Here is a 21,583-nt window from a genome sequence, read left to right as displayed (position 1 = left end):
AGTAGCCTGGATCCTGTGCCAGGAGGATCCCCCAGCACGTGCGTGCGTGCGTGCGCGCATGCGTGCTTGGGTGAGGCTTCATTCACTCTCCAAAGCCTCTGACTCACCAACCTCACAGCCCCGCCCACATCCTTCTGCACGTGGTATAGAGGAGCCACTTGCTCTTTCTGCACAGGCTGCATGTGTGTATGTGTGTGTGTGTGTGTGTGTGCGCGTGTTGCATTGATGTAGCCTAGGACATGCTCTGGGTAACCTCAGTTTCAAGGGACAAGTTTACCCAGGAATATCATCTGTCTGATAAGGAACCCCTATCATCTATGCCGCCTGACTGTGTCCTGTTCTCGCTTCTCACTTCCCCGTATTTTCCTCTATCTCTGCTTTGTGTCTTTATACTGGCAGCCAATCGTCTTCTATCTCCAGGGCTCATCCTCAGCGCTGGCTTCTCTCCTTGAGTCTCCAATTCCACTGAAACTGGCACTAGTCACCTTGAAGAGAGATCCTGGACATACAGAACAAACGGTTTAAAGGTCTCCGGTGCACAGAAGCCGCCTCTGCACTCTTTCCCCACCTATCTGAGGCTGATCATTAACTTAGGACTTATATATAAAGAAGTGTCAATGCCTGCCAGGGGGACAGTGCTGCCTACAGCCATGGCCAGCACAGCAAGTGTCACTACCAGCACTGAAAGCTCAGAGCTGTCTTCACTGTCAAACAACATCAATAATGCTGCTGACATATCTGTCATCGTCATCTACTTTGTGGTGGTCATGGCTGTTGGAGTGTGGGTATGTGGGAGTCCACTGAGGTTTCTGGGTGGGCTCTAAGATTACAGGGGAAAACATGTCATGGTGGACCAGTGGAATGGTGAGCTGAGACAAGGTTTTTCCAAGTATTATTGTCTTTCTGCTTGGAAAAGTTGCCTGTGTGTGGCATGAATGGTATTTTACTGAATGAGTTCACTCCAGGCAGGACCATTATTTGAGCACAGCCAGGGCTGGGTGCTCCTTGCGCTTGGCCTGCCCAGCACCCGATATCAAAAGCACAAAAGTTGTTTCTCTTATCTCAATTAAATGACTTCCCTTTGCTATTTATTCGTGTTCCCACTTTCCAAGTGGGGGAGTTTGTACCATTTGTACTATTTGTATTGTTTATTCTTTTTCTTTCTTTCTTTCTTTCTTTCTTTCTTTCTTTCTTTCTTTCTTTCTTTCTTTCTTTCTTTCTTTCTTTTCTTTTTTTTTTTTTTCCGAGACAGGGTTTCTCTGTGTAGCCCTGGCTGTCCTGGAACTCACTCTGTAGACCAGGCTGGCTTCGAACTCAGAAATCCGCCTGCCTCTGCTTCCCAAGTGCTGGGATTAAAGGCGTGCGCCACCACTGCCCGGATTATTCTTTCTCTTTAGTATCGAGTTTGAGGCTCAAATTTTTTTTCCCCAAAGACAACTTTCAAGATGCAAAATTCTGTTTTCACAAGCTAAATTAAATCTTGGCTTTTCCAGTATGATTTCTTGAAATACTTCATTTGAGTCATTATAAAACTGATGCTGCGTTATTCAATCTAGACATGTCTCTGGGCTGGAGTGGGGGTGGGGGTGCTGAAATATTCATGTTTAGCCTGCTGTGTGGGGGCAGCTGCAGGGGCTTCCTGGATCATGAGCGCACCTGTGGTCTCTAACCTTCCAATGGTTTCCTTTCTGCCTAGGCAATGCTGAAGACGAACCGAAGCACTGTTGGAGGCTTCTTTCTGGCGGGCAGATCTATGACTTGGTGGCCAGTAAGTGGGTGAGAGGTTTCTGGGAATACACACTGATTGACAAGCCATGGTGGTATCATGGGTACCTGACAACTAACTTCCTTCCTTCCTTTCTTCCTTTCTTTCTTTCTTTCTTTCTTTCTTTCTTTCTTTCTTTCTTTCTTTCTTTCTTTCTTTCTTTCTTTCTTTCTTTCTTTCTTTCTTTCTCTCTTTTTTCTTTTGTCCTTTCTTCCTTCCTTCCCTCTCCCTCCCCATCTCTCCCCTCCCCTTCCCCCTCCCTTTCCCCTACTTCCCCCCTTTCTCTTTCCCTCCCCCCCCCCCTTACATCCTCCACTTTAAGACTGTGACCTGGGATTCCAGAAAGATCATACCATATGATCAATTAAGAACAGCCTTAGCCTGGCCTCTGCAGACCTATTAATTCAGTTCAATTTCACGCTCCTCTGCTTCTCCTTGGTTCTCATGAAAACCCTTCTTATCATTAAGTCCCTGAATTCCTTTTCTGCTCCCAATCCTGAGTTAGTCCTGCTCCTGCCTGGGAGATTATCTCCTCTCTGGTCACAGTCACCCACTTCAGAGTCAGCTTACTCCCTGATCACCCCAGCACCGCCTCGAACATCCTGTTCTATTCTGCACACTTACCGATTGCAGGCTCGGTTCGCTGAGGTGATGTTTACAGTGATTCTCTTGGACGGTTCCCTGTCAGATTTGTTCTTCTGAGTGTTGGTATATGGCTTCCGCAGTCAGATGTTTCATTGTGATAGAATCAGTGTATGCCTACACGAACCTAGAAAGTATCAGGGTTAGATTCGGTATACAGGAAGTGCTCAGAAAATGCTCCCTTAGGTTCTGTATACAGAGTGCTTAATAATGCTCCCTTCATCAGATGCTCTGCCTTGTCTAGATACCTTAAAGGGAAATGGAATTAATAGCCTGGCCAGGATGGTAGAGAAGTGGCACGCACAGTCAACCAAGCATTGACTTCTTGCTGCTCTTTTAGGGGGAAACAAGGGATCTTCAACCAATCCTAGAGTCGCAAACCAGCTCCATCCCTCCCTGACCCCAAACACTTCCTTACAAAGAGTGATTGTGAAGAGGGGGCATAAAACAGAGCCAAAGACAGCACCACAGGATCTCATGGTCCAGTTCTGCTGTCAGGACTAGAGCCAGTCTCTGCCCACTGAAGAGTGCTCTCCTTACCTCTGAAGTTTAATGACAGAAAGCAGAGGCTATGGCTTTGAGAAGGGAGAGAAATCCCTCTGATGAAATCTTGGAGTCACCAACTCCAGATCAAGGGCTGGTAGGAGATCTGGAAGTCTAAGGCTCCACTCAGAACCCATGGAGGATACGCTGATGTTCCCCTAAGGTGGGTTCTTCAGGTTTTTCGGTAAAAAGACCTAAATGCAAGCATCTTGTGCCTTAGAGGTCAGAGCCTTATGATGAACACAAAGTAATACCACTGCTACACGAGGCCCCTGTAGACAGTGTGCTGCGGAATATAAAGCCAGACACTGTGTTCCCGCGCAAGAACAACGTACGCTGAATTCTAACTTCCACCTAGCTGCAAATTTGCACATCTCACTCTTTAAAGTAAAAACAAACAAACAAACGAACATTTTAAACTATTCTCAGCGTGAATCATGTTCTTGGCTCATGAGCCACACAATAACCGGTAACAGAGTAGATTTTCCAGATGCACGGATGCTTATTGCTTTTCCTGCCGGAAGTAGGACCTATACTTTCCAACACCTTCTTGTTTCAGTCTTTTGAATCTAACCTTAGTGGTTCTCAGACTGTGGGTCGCAACCCCTTGGGGGGGGGGTGTTGCACATCAGATATCTTGTATTTCAGATATTCACACTGCAATTCCTAACAGTACCAAAGTTATGGTTACAGAAGCAGCAATGAAATAATTTTATGGTTGGGGGTCACCACAGCATGAGGAAGGAAGTGTATTACAGGGTCGCAGCCTGAGGAAGGTTGAGAACCACGGCCTTAGTCTGATGCTTGCCTTACAGATGGGCGCCTCTCTGTTTGCCAGCAACATCGGCAGTGGTCACTTTGTGGGCTTGGCTGGGACAGGCGCTGCTTCAGGAATCGCTGTCACAGCCTTTGAATCACACGTGAGTGACAGAAAATAGCTTTGTTCTTTTAAGTCAAATACATGTCTGGGTATTTTCAATACAATGTATCTAGGCTTTCCTGGGAGTCAGTAGAAAATAGCTCTGTTCTTTTAAGTCAAATACATGTCTGGGTATTTTCAACACAATGTATCCAGGTTTTCCTGGAAGTCAGCATCTGATGTCCTCTTTTTGTTCTGGTTTTTACTTTCCCTTACCCAGTCCGCTCTTCTTTTGTCTTTGAGCACTTCCGTGGCCTCATTCTTTTCCTGGGTGGTCATTCCCACCAGGATGCCATTCTGTGCAGTTTAAGCCCCACTTTCTCTTGGTCCCTGTGATCCTTTGCGCTCTTGAGTCTCCTTTCTGAGACGTCACAGTGTGTGCCCATTCTTGAACCGGAAGCAAGGATTAAAAGCAAACAGAAGCATGCTGGGAAGAGGCTCCAAGGTGGAGTCCAGATCCCCAGAAGCCATGTCAACACTGCGGAGACATGGCGGCTCACCTGTTCTTCCATCTTCAGTGGCGGAGACAAGGGATTTGGCAAACAGCCCAGTGAAACTGTGTCTGTGAGCTTTCAGGTTGACTGAGAACCCCGGCCTCGAAGAATAAGGTGTGAGCAATTGAGGAAGATTTCCAACATCCGCTTTGGGCCTCCACACGTGTCTGTGCACACCACAGCTCAAGGGAAGATAGATATGTAGGTCAGGCATTTGGGACTTTAACCCCAGCACTGGAAGGGCAGGAGCAGGGGCAGTGGCGAGGGCAGTGATGGGGGCGGGCTGGGGATCACCAGGGCAGGGGCGGAGGCAGGGGCAGGGGCAGGGGCAGGGGCAGGGGCAGGGGCAGGGGCAGGGGCAGGGACAGGGGCAGGGGCAGGAGCAGAGATGCAGGGGTGGAGTGGCAGAGGTGCAGACAAGCAGAGAGGCCAAGAAAAAGTCAGAGAGTAAAGGACAGAGGGGCAGAGGCAGAGGCAGAGGCAGAGGCAGAGGCAGACAGATTTCTGTGGTAGGCTAAACACTACCAAGTGGTCAGCATTAAACACATAGACATCTGAGCAACATTAAATGGACTGAGCCGGTTGCGCATGCGCGTGTGTGCACACACATGTGTGCGTGCATGCACGTGCATGTATACACAAACACACACACACACACACACACACCAATAATAATAACGAGAGAATGAGAGGCACAGGAGGAGTTGGAGATTAATTGGATTACAGTACGCATGAGGCAATTCTCAAAAATAGAAAAATACAAAAATAAAAAATTGTTTTAAAAAGAGAGTTTGCACCAGAAGCTCATCTGCCATAGATAAAGGTACTGGTTGTTGGCCCACGCCATGAGAGTTTACAGATGCTTGTGCCAGGAGGAATAGAAACTCAGGTGAACCCTGACAGGGCAGTTGCAGTGTGGTAAGGAATGACACTTTTGAAAGATGGCCAAGGTAAAACCTACGGGGTTTTACAACTGAGCTCCTAAGTGCTCTATTGCCATCTTATAGAGAGCTGTGAACCTTAACTAGACCCCAAATTCTTAAAACTGGAGAGCATGTTTCTGACAGCCCACACCACACTAGCACACAGCTGGGTGTGTGGCGAGAGTGTCGTAGACACAGCTCACAAGGAGCCTGCGTTTTTTGCTGTTCTCCACAGTGCGCATTCAGAAGTCAAGAGTACACATTTCAGGAACTCTTCTTTTATTCTTTTTTTTTTTTTCCACTGCGAGCTCTGGGGATTAAACTCTGGTTCTCAGGTTTGTGTAGATGATGCTTTTACAGATGAAGCTACCACACAGGCCCCTGTTGTATCCTTTCTAATGTTTTTGTATGCGTGTGTGTTGGTGGGACAAAGTTAGACTATGGTACGGCTTCTAACAAACCACACTAGATACAACTCAGGAAGTGACGTCACCTGGTTCCCTTCTGAACACCTCTGCCATTCCAAGGCTGAAGGTTGTTCCAGTGTTTTTGCCTATTTTTACCTCAAAAAATATCAGGACACACCCAGACTTGGCCAGATATGTCTCATGGCCTGGGATTTGATCTGATAGTTCCATAAACTGTATGACGAAGACCACCTCCATCAGCATGGAGAAAACGACCGGTAGCCCAGTGTGCACCGCTGTCAGGTTGTAGACATCTAGGGTTTCTTTCTTTCTTTCTTTCTTCCTTCCTTCCTTCCTTCCTTCCTTCCTTCCTTCCTTCCTTCCTTCCTTCCTTCCTTTCTTTCTTTCTTTCTTTCTTTCTTTCTTTCTTTCTTTCTTTCTTTCTTTCTTTCTTTCTTTCTTTCTTTCTTTCTTTCTTTCTGATAGCTTTTGACCTTGAATTTCTTTAACCTCAAAGCTCATATCCTTCATGACAATAATGACCCTGCTGATTATATCCACTTCGATATTTGTGAAAGACCATGGTGGGCGCTATGTGCAGAGATGTCATAGAATCTGCACTTTAACACCAGACTCTATTGATAGCACGACTGTATTTGGCAAGATGTAAAGGGACCCGGGGAGGTTCTTCCCTTTCCAGAGGCTATTTTTCCCCTCAATGCTTTGACACTCGTGTATAATTCGCCATTGCTTTTGACAAAACTTGTGCAATGTTTTCTTAGTCCAGTGACCTCAAAACTCTTTAACTCTGCCTGTCAAATATCAGATATTATATTATATAATACATTGTTAGACAGGCGCTAAGGAAAGTGGTTGGGCTGTTGGTTGGTTGGTTGGTTTATCTTGAGATTCGGAGGTCAGAGGTCATAATGCCACAAGCCAACCCCTCTTTAATGTTCCTCTTGCTCTGTTACAGTCGTTTGCCTTGCTGCTGGTTCTAGGCTGGTTTTTTGTCCCCATTTACATCAAGGCTGGGGTGAGTACTTGACATAGCTTTCACATGTTTATTTATCTACTTATTCTTCATGTTAAATCTTGAGACCTGGGTACTTGGCCCTCGTTGGTCCTAATTTATTGCTAATAATATACAGAAGGAAAAAAAATCACATTGCTTGCCCATAGGGTCCCCCAGGATAGAATGTGCCTGTTGACGGGTGAAGTCAGTGGTGGCCCTGCCTAATGGTCACCGTGGTAGACATAAACCTGAGTAGAGAGCATCCTCAAGACTATCTGAGGCTCTTAAACAATGTTTCCAGAGAGCAGGATGCCATATTGGTTCTCACAGAGATCTCCCTCCTGAGTAGAAGGCGGAGCTGCAGTCAGGGGCGGAGTCAGGGGCGTGTCTTAAGAGATGTGCTTTATTGGTGATCTGACTTAAGTCCTGTGAGATAAGACTGACTTTTCCAAGTAGAAGGGGAAGGGGAGGAGCCATGTGGGCAGAGGACTGGAAGGAGAGAGGGGGCTGCGGTCAGGATGTAAAGTGAATAAAGAAATACATGAGAAAAGAAAAGGAAAAATTGCATGATGGAATCAACACATGGAAGCTGAAAAACCTTTCTTTCTTAGGGTATTTGGGGGTCAGTTAAATCAAGACTAAAGTAGAGTTCTGTGGGGAGAGGGAGGAGAAGTAGAGGCGCCCGCAGACGCAGTGGAGGCGCGGTTCCGGTTTGGTTGCAGAAAGCTGTGGGAAAAAGATTGTGAACAGAGAGAGTGGAGGGGAGGGGACAGAGAGAGTAAGAGAGGAGATAGTCAAAGCATGGTGCAGGCGTGCGCAAGTAACACAGCGTTAACACAATTAAAATGCGTAATAAAGATGCAGTGATATAGAGGCTGGAGCGATGGCTCGATTGTTGAGAGCGCCGGCTGCTCTTGCAGAGACCCCAGATTCTCCGCACCCACAAAGTGGCTTACGGACTCTCCTAGCTCCTGACCCAGTGACTCTGACACTCTTTCCTAACCTATCCAGGTGCTGTGCACGTAGAGCACATAGACACGTAGGTAGGCAAACACACACACAGATAAAAGAAAAGGAATACAACGAGATGACGTTAATGTGTTTTTAGCATGGTGGCTAAAAAAGCGTTAAATGCTGACGCCATTTTCAGAAGGTGTTCTAGGGAAGAGGGGTGTCTCAGTTGGTAAAGGCGCCTGCCGCCACGCCTGAGTGCCTGAGCCCCGGGCTCCGTCCCCAGGAGTCATGCTGGCAAAAGGAGAGAACCAACTCCTGCAAGTGTTCCTCTGACCTCCACATAGACACCTCCATGCGCGTGCACACGCACACACACACACACACACACACATTCTCTCTTTCTCTCTCTCTATGTATATACAGTGCGTGCATATGTGATGTATGTCTATATATAGTCTATATATGTTTATGTATATACTCTATAGACTACATATAGAGACATATATGTGTGTGTGTGTGTGTGCATACACACATAAAAATAAATAATAGCTGGGCAGTGGTGACGCACGCCTTTAATCCCAGCACTCTGGGAGGTAGAGGCAGGCAGATTTCTAAGTTTGAGGTCAGCCTAGTCTACAGAGTGAGTTCCAGGACAGCCCGGGCTCCACAGAGAAACCCTGTCTCAAAGAAAAAAACCCAAAAATAAATAAATAATAGATTTGATTTAAAAAAATTTGAAATGTTCTATATCGTCTTGGGAATGGGAAGTACAGGGCTTTTGAGGATTCAAGGGTCATGATCAGATTTCCATTTTATGAAGTTGCACTTGGGCATCCAAGTGGACAATGGACTTGAACAAAAGTCCATGCATGCTGGGGCTGCGGCTGGGAGGAGAGCCAGTAAAGTGCTTGCCATGCAAACACGGGAATGTGAGTTTGATCCATATCACCCATGTAAAAATGCTGGCTGTGATAGTGTGTGCTTGTAACGCAGTGCTGATGAAGCTGACACGGGCATATGCCCTATGACTTCCCATGGGTGTCCTTTGGCCTCTGCACGTGTGCACATGTGCATGTGTGCATGCATGCACACACAGACAGACACACACACACACAAAGTCAAATGTTCATGAAATCTTGGCTAGGAATTGTAGCACATGCCCTGTAAGCCAGAATTTAGGAGGCACGGGCACAAAGATCAGGAGCCCAACAACATGCTTGGCTACCCATCAAGTGTGAGGCTAGCCTGGGCTACATGACACAGAGTCTCAAAAGTAATGATTAAAAGTTCATGCAATCTCTTTTGAGGCTCAAGGAAGGAACCAGGGAAGAAGGGAAGCCACTTCTCGGTGATTTGTGACATGTTTGTTAGCAGGTTCGAGAACTAAGGGCAGCACGAACAGTTTGAAGGCTTGAAGTTTGGGGGCCAGGATGCACAAGGCCTCCGTAAATGGAATAAGGATGACAGGGGTGGGGGCAGCCAGAGATGGAGAATAGAGTAATAATGAATTAACAGTATAACTCTGTGTGTGTGTGTATGTGTGTGTTGGTCAGGAGGGAGATCTCTGTGAGAACCGGTATGGTCTTCCTGCTCTTTGGAAGCATGGATGAGGTGCGGTATATAGATAGCCTCGCAGATGCCTCAGTGAACACACACCAGGTGTGCAGATGGCCTTTCTCCAAGATGTCTATCTGAGAAGCCACATGGGATGACGAGTCCCCCCTTTGCACTTCTGCAGAAGGTGGGAAATTGGCTAGTTCCTAAGATTCCTTTTGAAAGGTGCCGCCCTTGGTTCGAGAGAGCTCATGCCCCAAAATGTGAGCGCGCTTTGGGTTGTAGCTTGTGTTGTGACTGTCGTGCGGCTCCAGAAAGACCACACCAGGCCAAACAGCTCCACGTGAGGTTTATTGAGAGAGGAAAGGGCAAGGTGGTGGTGGAAAGAGAAGGGGGGAAGAGAGAGAAAAGAGAGAGGGGGCCTTTCTTTACATATGGATGGTGACATAGTCACCGATAAAGGTGGGAGGTGAGCCAAGTGGATTCTGGGAATATGGTGGCTGTTGCCTTGGCAACAGGTGTGCAGGTCACTCTGTCACCTACATAATGTCACAGGTTTCAGAGGTCCTGATACCAACAGCTTGCTGTCTCTCCAGGGTTGCTCTCAGTTGGTGGTCTGCTAAGAATTCATCTTCCTTTTTTTTTTTTTTTTTGGATAAAAAGGGATGTGTGTGTGTGGTTATTAACATATATTATAATGGAAGAGAGTAAGTAATGAGGACCATCATTCTGATAAACACAGAAAACTGTGTTTCTTATTCTAAATGTCTCCTGAACAACCTCTTACTTTAGTAAAGAAAGTTACATCTTCAAGTTGATTTAATGTAATTCTTTTCTTTTTCAATAAAGGGAATCATATAAATATGTATAACTACAATCTTCTCAATATACTTAACAATGTTAAGTTATTAACAATAATAACTCAATAATCAATAATCAATTTATTATATAGTTTCATTACAGTGTGTTATTTATAAATATTATTTTTGCTGTACTGCAGCATTACTCATAAAAGTAATAAAAAATATTTGTCCAGTGTTGCCTGTGTATCTGGTGATGCTGTGGGTACTTTATTTATACTTTTGAACTAAAACCCCTACTTTAAGAAAAGGGGAATTCAGAGACTATCATTTACTAAAAGTCGTAATACATAGTAAACTTCAGAGCCTGAAAGACATTGTCATTTTGTCTCCGGTGCCCGAGTTCAATCCAGAATTGTCACTCTGCCAAGGAACTGTGTCTCTCTCACCTCTGTATCCCCAAAATGTCCTTTGTAGCACTAAACTGCTTGTAGTCATTTAGTAGCTGTCCACTCATCTGAATGCACTAGGCTCTTAGGTGAATTCTCTGGCTGGCTGTCTCTGCAGGTGATGACCATGCCAGAATATCTCAGGAAGCGCTTTGGTGGGAAGAGACTGCAGATCTATCTCTCCGTCCTCTGCCTCTTCATCTTCGTGATATTGACAATCTCAGTGAGTTCCCTGCCTCCTGGCATTGGAGGGTCCACAGTTTGCTTGTTGGGGACAGCTGCTAAAATCAGGGGCTGGTGTGTACAGACTGCAGCCGATAACACCAGCAGGTTCAAAACTTTCTGATGCCTTAAACTTCCTGGGTGGGAAAATGCCTAGGATATCCACATACCCAGGGACTTTAACACTGTGAGAACCACAAGATTGTAGACCCATCAATGGAGAGCATTCTAGATGTCAGTCCAAAAGTAGGTGTGGCCTAAGAGCGAATGTCAATCACACAAGTAATAATGGGTACTTGCTACAGGTGCCTCTCACTCTGCCTTGCCCACTGGATAAAAACTTCCTTATATTTTCTCTGAATCAGCTCTGATTGACATTTTTCTTTTTCAGTTTAATTATCAAATACCTGATCCAGAAGGGAAGTACTTTGTATCATTAAATCAACTTAAGTTTGCCTTATCGAAGACTACCCTTGTAAAACCCGTGTCATAAATGATCCCACTAAAACAATTATTCCCTGGAAATCATCTCTAATGTAAGATAACAGGTATTGGAACTTTGAGCGGCACTTGAGGAAAGAAAGAGTAACTTGTTTATTCTTATGTAGCAATGCCTAAGGAAACATCTGGACTCAGCCTGCTTACCTGTGTCAGTAATAGAGAAAAGTTGGCTTCCCTGTTCTGTTGGGCTGTTACTGTTACAAGTAAGCCAGCTACTGGTCTGGATGCTACAGGCCTTCCTAAAACCATGTGAGCACTCTTACCCTGTATTGAGCTGAGATTCCCAAGTAACAGGAGTTGCTACGTACCAAGTGGATGAACATTTGTACAATAATACCTGGCTACTAATGAGACATAAGCAGACGCCATCTACATGATCATGAGTGGTGTTAGTACCTGCTAGGTGGAATTGGAAATGGTCTTTCCATTAAACAGTCCCTGAGGTGGCAAGGTTAGAAGAAGCAGAAAAACCCCACTACCACTACCACTGGGTGCCAGAGACTTTGATCCCTCCTTGTTCTCCAAGATTTGTTAATCTCCGAGGCCCTCTCTGACATCTACAGCTTTATGGTTCCAAAGATCATGAGTGTGTGCCAAAACAGAAGGCAACAGTTAAAGGATCCCTTTGGAGCGTATGGTTCTGGGTTGTAATTGAGGAAGGGAATGCAGGTAAGCAAAGAATGTAGGGTGCAAAGAGTTCATGAATGTGTTTTCCGCATGTGCCTGCGATCAGCTGATGGCCTAGCAGCAGGTCTTTTATGCTTACAGGGTTATGTCCTGAGTGATATTAATGATGACTAACCTTAGACACATTTATTTATATACACGTATACCCCGATAGCCCATTCTATCCTGGCTACTTATTAAACAAGTCATTACAAGACCTTACGATGGAGGACTTTTCAGAATCTCTCCTGCTAGGATTGAGAAGAGATGGACCGCAGGTTCTCAGCCTCCAGTACAGAGACGCAGAGACTCGTTGGACGGCAAGATGTCCTGTAATGCCCATGTATTTCAGTTCATACCTCTAGGAAAGCTGCTGATCTCCTGGGAAACAACAGAATCGAGAAACTGATGTAGCTAAACACCACAATTCTACTGAGATATTAGCAATTGTTCCAATATGGTCTCTATTTTAGCGAAAGAACATCCCAAGTCGTTAAAATTCCTCTTTATTAGAAATGTTTCTCTTTTTTGTGTCTTTCCTTTCTCTGAAGATTTTTTCATTACTTTATTTTTAATTAGTTAATTTTCCCACCCATAAATTTATTATTTTTATCAAAAATACATTTTTCACACAATATGTTTTTATTATAGTTCCCCTCTCCTGATTCCTCTTAGATGCTCTGACTTTCCTACCTACCCAAAACCACACCCTTCATTTTCTCTCTCAGAATAAAACATGCATCCATCATCATCATCATAATAATAATAACAATAATAAATAAAAACAAATCATAATAATACAAAACAAACAGAAAGGAGCAAGAGGAAATACACAAGAAACACATACAGATGCGGACACACCCATTCGCACACACGGAAAACTCATAAAAACAGAATCAGGAACTCAAACTCTATTATATAAGGAAAAGATCTACACAGTAAAATAAATAACTATATAATGCACAGATGGAGCATTGTAAGACAAAAAAACTCCCAAAAAATGACCACTCAGTTTGTATTCTTTTGGCCATCTACTGCCGGGCATTGGCGAAGACTCATTTTCCTCTGGGAGTGGTTACCAATTGGAGGTAGCTTATGAGTTAGGGGGTGGGTCATTTGTCCACTACCCCTGACAGCACTGGGACCCTATCGGCCAAGACCTGTGCAGGTCTTATGTGCTAATAGTTTTGGGGGACCCAAATTAACATTTGAATAGAAGCAGCATTAAGTCAAACCCACTACAGGGTGCCACGCCACCTGCCTACCTGTAGTTCTCTGGAAGATCCTATCTCAAGGAAATTAAGTGGAGAGTGATAGCAGACTATCTGAGCTCCTCCTCCTCCTCCTCCTCCTCTGCCGCCGCCGCCGCCGCCGCCGCCGCCCTCTACACACATGCAGGTGCATGCACACACAAATGCACACATGCAAGTGCACAACACACTAATGCACACATGCAGGTGTGCACATACACAAATGCACACATGCAGGCATGCACACACACATCACATCACTAATTTGTTCTATACTTAGTTACCAAAAGAATATACACGTATATGTTTGTATATATATCTCATAACCAGAGATTCTCATTAGTTACTAATGAGAATCCCCAAACCTCACAGTACAGACAATTCTTAGGCCACGGCACCTTATTTAATAAGTACTTCAATGGAGCAATGGACGAATGACTTTGAAGATAACTAGTGAGTGGCATTGCTGTGTGAATATCTTCCTGTGGGATATCTACGTAGTATCTTCAAGGATGAATAGGAGTTCACCAGGAAGAGGGCGGAGCCTGTGAGCCTTGTGAGGTGGGGGTGAAACACCTGCTTTTCCCCATCCACCCTGTTCCTTTTCTAGGCAGACATATTTTCTGGAGCCATCTTCATAAAGCTGGCTTTGGGACTGGACCTTTACCTGGCCATCTTCATCCTCTTGGCTATCACAGCCATCTTCACGATCACCGGTGAGTCGTCTGTGTCCTTGTCCTTTGTTGGGTTTGTGCCAGCTCTGCTGATCCTGCGCGTGTGTGTGTGCATGTGTTTGTGCCTATGTCATATTGCAGAAAAACGTAGTCCCTAGATAAGATGTTCGATGAAGGAAACAATGATTTCGTTCCCGCACTAGAGCAAAAATGGTTTTGCTAGACGGCTTAGCACAAGGACCTATGAAGTGGGGGAAATCGGAGGATTATTACGGAAAACGTTTTTTGGTGTATGTCTTTTTTTGGGGGGGGGTTGGTTTTTTCCAGATAGGGTTTCTCTGTGTAGCCCTGGCTGTCGTTGACCAGGCTGGACTCGAACTTAGAAATCCACCTACCTCTGCCTCCCAAGTGCTGGGATTAAAGGTGTGCGCCAACACTGCCCGGCAAGGAAAACGTTTTTTGATAGTAGACGTTTGCCCTTTCTCCCTACTTGATATTTATAAGTGAACATAGCAGGAAAACTACACTGTAAGAGAAACTTTGAACATAGCAGGGAAACTACACTGTAAGAGAAAGTTTGCATCAGACAGATGCAAGGTAAAACCGTGTGTGTGGTGTCATATCCCATAATCCCAGAGCTAAGGGAGCTGAGGCAGGAGGATAGAGAGTTCAAGGCCAATCTGGAGCAAGGCCCTGCAAAGAAAGAGGCAAAGGGCTGTTGGAGAAGGCCAGGGGAGGGGAAGGAAGAAAGGAAAAGGGAAAAGGGAAGAGAAAACAGAATAAAACAGAGAAGGAGGCAAGAGAAAGGGTAAACTAGTAAAAGACAGAAGTGTTAGGAAGACAGTGCTGTTCCCCACAGGCTTATTTAGGCAAGATTGGTGGCTCACACTTGTAATCCCAGGAATTGGAAACTGAGGCAGAAGGAGTTCCAGGAGTTCAGGACCAGCATGGGCAACATAGAGATTCTATGGCCTTGGCTAAAGAATGAGACTCTATCTCAATCAGAACAAACCTGAAATTCAAGCTTGCCTCCCAGCCAGGAGCATTCTCATTTTCTTGCTTTGTTTTTCGTTACAAAACCTAAGTTACCTTGTCTGTCCCTGAACTGACTCTGAGCCTAAGGTGACCTTGAGGCTTAGAATCTTTTATTTTTTTTCCTCAACTTCCCAGGTAGCTGGAGTAATAGGCTCGCTTCTAGCACCCAGGAACTCGGATGTTTCTTCCTGCATTTTAAACAATATTTCTTTATGCGTTCAGGCTGGAGGAGACCGCAGCTATGAGGGCAAATGCGCAAGTGCGTGTGGATACATCACTGAGTCTACTTTTCTTTCCCCAGGGGGCTTGGCCTCTGTGATTTACACAGACACCGTGCAGGCTGTCATCATGTTGGTTGGGTCTTTCATCCTCATGATATTCGGTAAGCGAGGACTGCATGCGCAGATCTCTAGATTCTTGTCTCTCGTCTGTCTGCTCATTAGTGCTTCCTTCAAGTCCTTCCGTCATTTACCTGTCATTTTCTATATAATCCCCATCATGGAAATAGTTGTCTAGGTTCTTCCTTGTTTTATTATATCAAAAAGAGGAAAGAAGGGAGGGTTTTATTTCTTTAAGACTGTACCATAGATCAGCTATCTTATCCAACCTCCGTGCCTTTGTGCTCAGTATGCATGAAAGCCCTTGGTTGATAACTTAAGGGTATTAGTGCATTGGGTTGAAAGCATAAAAGGCTTTTGATTTATGTTGTAATTGTATCAGTAGGCTAATGGCAATTAAAGTAAAAGAGACCGTTGCAAGTGAGTGCAGAAAGACCCCCAAACTAGACCACTCTGTGGGCAGAAAAACCATTCATCAGGGAACAAACTGCCAGGCTATCATGAGAATCGAGAGCAGCAGATCAGCAGGAAAGCAAGTGGGTTTTCAGCAGGATGTGGGTGCTTGAGCTGTTAGGTTAATAGGGAACCATGTGCACCCCACCCCGAGAAGACCCCCCCCCATCAGTGGACTGTTAGGAGGAATAGGAAGTAGTGGCTTTCCTCTCCAACAAAAACTTGAATTGTCAGGTTTTCCGGAGAATGCTGAGTTTAGGTTTCTGTTTATTTGATACGAATCCTTATGTCTGTCTAATAGGAACCAGACTGGGTTGAGGTCAGGCAGGCCCTCACCTTTAGCCATTGTCAGCATGGTGGGACAACTCCGTGACCTACAAGCTATGAATCTGAGAGAGAAACTGAGGGGTACCGGGGAAGAATTGGAAAGGGAACAAGAAAAGAGTGGAAACGATGTTTCAATTTCGAAAAACAAAAATTACAAAGATTTTTTAAAAAACCCTTTTGATGTATCTAGAACTTTTCACTAGAGAATTAGTATTAGAAGATTTCAGATAACTACTAGCAAGTTGTATCCGTTTTATAGGACCAGAGGACACTCGATTCAAAGGGGGACTTTCTGACTCTTTTGCCTGCTCTTGAGAACCTTTTCTTCCTTCTGAGTTGGTAGGAGAGTGTGTATCTAGTCCTTTTGCATCTTGTTATGCCCTGTGTAGTTGATGTCCTGGGAGGCATGCTCTTTTCTGCAGGGAAAACAGAAGAGCAGTAGATCTGGGGGTAGGAAGGCTGTGTTGGGATGTATATTATGAGAGGAAAAATAGCCACTTTATTCAGTACACTGTTAGCATGCACACACATGGCTTGGCTGTGAGTCCCACTGTTCTGTTCTCAAATCTTGCTGGCGGGCAGCTATAATGAATTCATAGGGTGCAAATCTTAATTTTCTTCTACATTCTTCTACATTGAGGTGGCTTAGGCAAAGTCAGGTCCCTACTGGAGCCTCATCTGACATGTAAATAAATGGTATCTCCTATCTATACTACTACTACTACTAACTCATTAGTGAGTTATTATTATTATTATTATTATTATTATTTCCTGCTGTGGAAAGGTACTTTGTAAACCAACAAAAAACAAAACCAAAAAAAAAAAAAAAAAAAAAAAAAAGCCTTAGCTGGCAGGTGGTGTGATGTGATTACAGTCTTTTGACTTTAAAAGCCCTACCCTGCCCTGCTTTAGCTCCCAAGAGCTCTTCTGAGGTACTAGTCTACTCTTTGTCAGCAAGCTAAATAAAGGGTGTACTATATGCTCTTAATTGGCTTAATAAGCCATGGTGATTTGTAGCCTTTATGCATAGATTATCTTAAAATGATACTCTGCCTAGAGAATCTATAAATGTAGCAAAAACAATGAGGTGAGGATAAATGTCTCTTCCAAGTTCTGAAGCCCCCAGGCTCCATCCAATTAGCTGCACTAAAATAACTCTGAACATGCATGGATCCACTCACATAGCTTCAAGTCTATGAAGCAAAAACTGAAAAAATAAAAAGCAACCCAAAACAAACAACAACAACAACAACAAAAAAAAAGACACTGGTAAAGTGACTTCAACACAATCAACCAGATGGCTATCAAATTAACTTCAGTTCATTTACCCAGCTCCCCATTTTGGCCAACAGGAATTCAAACAATCCCATCATGCACGACAAAGATTTTCTGTAGCACAGTGCTCTTTTGGAGGCGGTCAGTTTATTGCTTGACACAGCTCATATTTACCATGATGCTAGCCACTAAAAACAGACTATGGAAGAGTGTCGTAAGAAAAATGCGTAATAATTATTTGCTTTGTGAGCTTTGCCGACTTGACCTGTTGCCAGTGGAGACACGAGAAAGGCATGGATCAGGAGAGAGGGTGACTGAAGTTTTACACGGACTCCACTTCAGGGGATAATCACAGACAGCTGCTCTCTGCGATGTGCAGGAGATAGTTTATTTCTCTGATGCTTCTGCAGCATTTGTCGAAGTGGGAGGCTACGAGAGCTTCACAGAGAAGTACATGAACGCCATCCCCTCTGTCGTGGAGGGGGACAACCTGACCATCAGCCCCAAGTGCTACACTCCACAGCCCGACTCCTTCCACATCTTCCGAGATCCCATCACTGGAGACATTCCATGGCCAGGAACTGCATTTGGGATGCCTATTACAGCTCTGTGGTACTGGTGCATAAACCAGGTAAGTGAGTAAGTGTGCGGGCGTGTATGCATGAGTGAGAGGGAGGGGGAGAGGGAGAAAGAAAGGGGAGGGGGAGGGAAATGGAGGGAGGGGGAGGAGGAGGAGAGGGGGAGGGGTAGAGAGGGAGGGGAAAGGAAAGGCAGAGGGGGAGGGATAAAGGGGGGTGGAGAGGGAGAAAGAAAGAGGAAGGAGGAGAAGGGGAGAGAGGGAGGGGGAATGAAAGGGAGGGGGAGGGAGGGAGACGGAGAAGGAGAGCAGGAGAGGGAATGAAAGGGAGAGGGAACTTCTGTTGCTCCTTTTCTTTTTTTTAATGATTTATTTATTTTATGTATATGAATACACTGTAGCTGTCTTCAGACAGACCAGAAGAGGGCGTCAGATCTTGTTACAGATGGTTGTGAGCCACCATGTGGTTGCTGGGAATTGAACTCAGGACCTCTGGAAGAGCAGTCCGTGCTCTTAACGGCTGAGTCATCTCTCCAGCCCGCTCCTTTTCTTCTCCTAGAAAAGCACTAGCATCTAATTTCTGCACGCAAACATCATTTTCAAATCCAGGCACCTTTACAAGACTTATGAAGAGCAGCTGCCTCACGCCACACCCCACCCTGCTGCATATCTCTCGTAAGCAGATACAGTAGGCTCCTTTAACCAATTATTTGCTCTTTATAACCTTTCTTGGCCCGTGAACCATAGCGCAGGTATGACCTTAGACTTCACTAGGAATGAATGCTCTCAGAACCTAACCTTTGCTCTGTCCAGTTAAAAACAAACAAACAAACAAACAAACAAACAAAAGCAGGCTGTGCACGCCAGTAAGCAGAGCTCCTCCATGGCCTCTGCTTCAGTTCCTGCTTCCAGGTTCCTGCCCTGAGTTTTTGCCCTGGATTCCTTCAGTGATGGACTTAGAAGCTATACATAAAATAAACCCTTTCCTCCCCAAATTGCTTTTGGTTATGGTGTTTTATCATGGCTATAGAAATGCCAACTGAGACAGAAATTGGTACAGGGTCATGGAGTATTGCTGTGACAGACATAAACATGTGCTTGGGGGAGGAGTACGGTGGTATTTGAACTTTGGGCTAGAAAACACACCAGGTGCTCAGAGCTCAGTGGGCTAGTCTGTGAGAGCTTAGAATGTAAGGATGTGGGGAAAGGAGAGACAATGGAGGCTTGCCTCATGAAGTTTCAGAGGGAAGTTTGAGAGTCTCTTACAGACTCCATTAGATATTTTAAATCATTGGAATGAAAACCTTTGCTTTATTAGAACAAGGGCTGCTGGCCAACAGGGGCTGAGACATTCTCTGCCGTTAAGAAGCGACCAGCATCAACAAGGTGAAATCTTCTGGGATGTCTTTTCCTAGGGTCCACGTACAGGAGCTGTGGCCCAGAGGCAATCAAGGATGTACTTAGTGCTGGCAGCTAACCTTAGTAAAATTCGTAACAGTGTTCCAGGTAGTACTGGTTTTAGAGTCACGAAAAAGCCAGGGCGAGCTGCTGAGGCTTCGCTATGTCAGGTATAGATTCCATTTCATCGAGCAGGACTTAAATTTGATCACAAAGTGATGATTGGTTGCTCCCATAATGCATCAGGAGAGGATCGTGTATCGTGGACTGAGGGATCCTTCGGGAGGACATCCCTCATAGATAACGGAGAGGACATGGCACGTGCTATAGGAACTCGATCTTATCTCCCCCTCCACAACATTGTCACGTACAGAGTGCAGTATTACCACCTATAGGGATTTCCATTGTTACTTTGCAGCCTGGACACTGTATACATTCTTGTGAATATAGGTAGTACCTGTCACAGTGCGCCTATGGAGGTCAGAGGACAACCATAGGTGCCAGTCCTCATGTTCTAACTCATTTGAAGGTAACCAAGCACCTTGGTCACTACTTCATATACCAGGCTAGCTGGCCAGCAAGTTTCCAAGGATTTTCGCATCTCTGTTTGCCATTAGCTATTCAAAAGCACTGGGATCGCTAGCACATGCCACCGAGTCCAGATTTTCATCTCTGCAGCGTCTTCAAGGGATAACCCTGTGTGGGGAGTGTAGCCTCATTCCTCCAGCGTCCGTTAGCCTCCACCAACACCATCTTTTCCCATTGCTGTTTTAAGTCTCAGAAGGCAGATTAGACGTCATTTTCTGGTTGTCTCACCACTCTATCGCATCTCCCCGACAGGTCATCGTTCAGCGCTGCTTGTGTGGCAAGAACATGTCCCACGTGAAGGCTGCCTGCATCTTGTGTGGCTACCTGAAGCTGTTGCCCATATTCTTCATGGTGATGCCAGGGATGATCAGCCGCATTCTGTACACAGGCAAGCCACACGCTTACTCTCCATTTTGTGCTTGAGTTCGTATAAGTCTGTTAAGGAATTCTTATTTCTTTCAGACTTAGATTTATTTTCCAGGTAGGGGTGTTTTGCCTACGTGTATGTCACCTGTTATCACATGCACGTAGTACCCAAGGCGGCCAGATCCTTTAGAACTTGAGCTACACACAGAGCTAAACCCACGTGCTCTGCAAGAACAGCAAGTGTTCTTAACTGTTGAGCCATTTCTCCAATCACAAGTATTTTTAAGATATATAAAAAACCTTACTAAAATAGGAAACCTGCTCTAGGTAGAAATAGAAGGAGAAATTCAGGTTGAGAAAACAGCTTCTACAGGGGTGTCAGGGGCATAAGGATCAGTTTGCCTTACTTGACGCTGTATCCTTAGTCCTTTAAGCTTTGCATATGTCCTTGGGGACATTTGAAGCAATGGGTCCTGTTTTCAGAAGTTTAGAGACTATGGTAGAAGGGCACTGTGGGAAGTGGTAGAATTTGCCAGTGGCTGATGTTGAGTGTGGGAAAGTACATGTCATAGTTAGGATTTTTACTGCTGTGAACACACACCATGACCAAGGCTAGTCTTATAAGGACGACATTTAATTGGGGCTGGCTTACAGGTTTAGAGGTTCAATCCATTATCATCAAGGCTGGAACATGGCAGCATCCAGGCAGGCATGGAGCAGGAAGAGCTGAGAGTTCTACATCTTTTTCTGAAAGCAGCCAGGAAACTCTCATTCCACACTGGGAGAATCAGGAACATAGGAATCATCAAAAGTCCACCACAACAGTGACACACCTCCTCCAACAAGGCCACACCTCCTCCAACAAGGCTACACCTCCTCCAACAAGGCCACACCTCCTCCAACAAGGCCACACCTCCTCCAACAAGGCTACACCTCCTCCAACAAGGCCATACCTCCTCCAACAAGGCCACACCTCCTCCAACAAGGCCACACCTCCTCCAACAAGGCCACACCCCTTCAACAAGGCCACACCCCCTCCAACAAGGCCACATCTCCTCCAACAAAGCCAAACTTCCTAATAGTGCCACTCTGTAGGCCAAGCATTCAAACACGTGAGTCTATGGGGGCCAAATCTATTCAAACCACCATGTTCCACTCCCTGGCCCCCACAGGCTTGTAGCCATAGCACAATGCAAAATGCGTTTAGTCCAACTTCAAAAGTCTCCATAGTCTATCACAGTCTCAAACAATGTTTAAAAGTCCAAAGTTCAAAGTCTCTTCTGAGATTCATACAATCTCCTAACTGTAATTTCCTATAAAAGCAAAAACAAAAAGCAAGTCACATACCTCCAATATCAAGGGATATATATTACCATTCCAAAATACCATAGTGAGGCAATCTAGGACCAAAGTGAGACCAAACACCAGCTGGGCAAACTCCAAACTCT

The 21,583-nt window shown here is 45.1% G+C and overlaps 1 protein-coding gene across 3 annotated transcripts in view; it reads left to right on the top strand.

Moving 5' to 3' along the window:
- The first annotated feature begins 617 nt into the window (after positions 1 to 617).
- LOC127670209 (solute carrier family 5 member 4A) overlaps positions 618 to 21,583 on the top strand; it is a 42,320-nt gene continuing 21,354 nt past the window's right edge. For 2 of the 3 annotated variants that reach the window (XM_052164586.1, XM_052164585.1), the window contains exons 1-9: positions 753 to 785; positions 1,697 to 1,768; positions 3,766 to 3,870; positions 6,670 to 6,729; positions 10,584 to 10,688; positions 13,715 to 13,820; positions 15,115 to 15,195; positions 17,617 to 17,837; positions 20,022 to 20,157. In XM_052164586.1, the coding sequence (XP_052020546.1) occupies positions 768 to 785; positions 1,697 to 1,768; positions 3,766 to 3,870; positions 6,670 to 6,729; positions 10,584 to 10,688; positions 13,715 to 13,820; positions 15,115 to 15,195; positions 17,617 to 17,837; positions 20,022 to 20,157 (904 nt within the window). In that variant the 5' untranslated portion in view covers positions 753 to 767. Of the gene's footprint in view, positions 786 to 1,696; positions 1,769 to 3,765; positions 3,871 to 6,669; positions 6,730 to 10,583; positions 10,689 to 13,714; positions 13,821 to 15,114; positions 15,196 to 17,616; positions 17,838 to 20,021; positions 20,158 to 21,583 lie in introns of all 3 variants that reach the window. The other variant, XM_052164584.1, reaches the window with a different exon arrangement.

The sequence above is a fragment of the Apodemus sylvaticus genome, chromosome 19 (genome assembly GCF_947179515.1).
Source record: "Apodemus sylvaticus chromosome 19, mApoSyl1.1, whole genome shotgun sequence".
NCBI classification, from domain to species: domain Eukaryota; kingdom Metazoa; phylum Chordata; class Mammalia; order Rodentia; family Muridae; genus Apodemus; species Apodemus sylvaticus.
The sequence above is the reverse complement of the archived record's forward strand: the minus strand, read 5'-3'. Positions and strand labels throughout refer to the sequence as shown.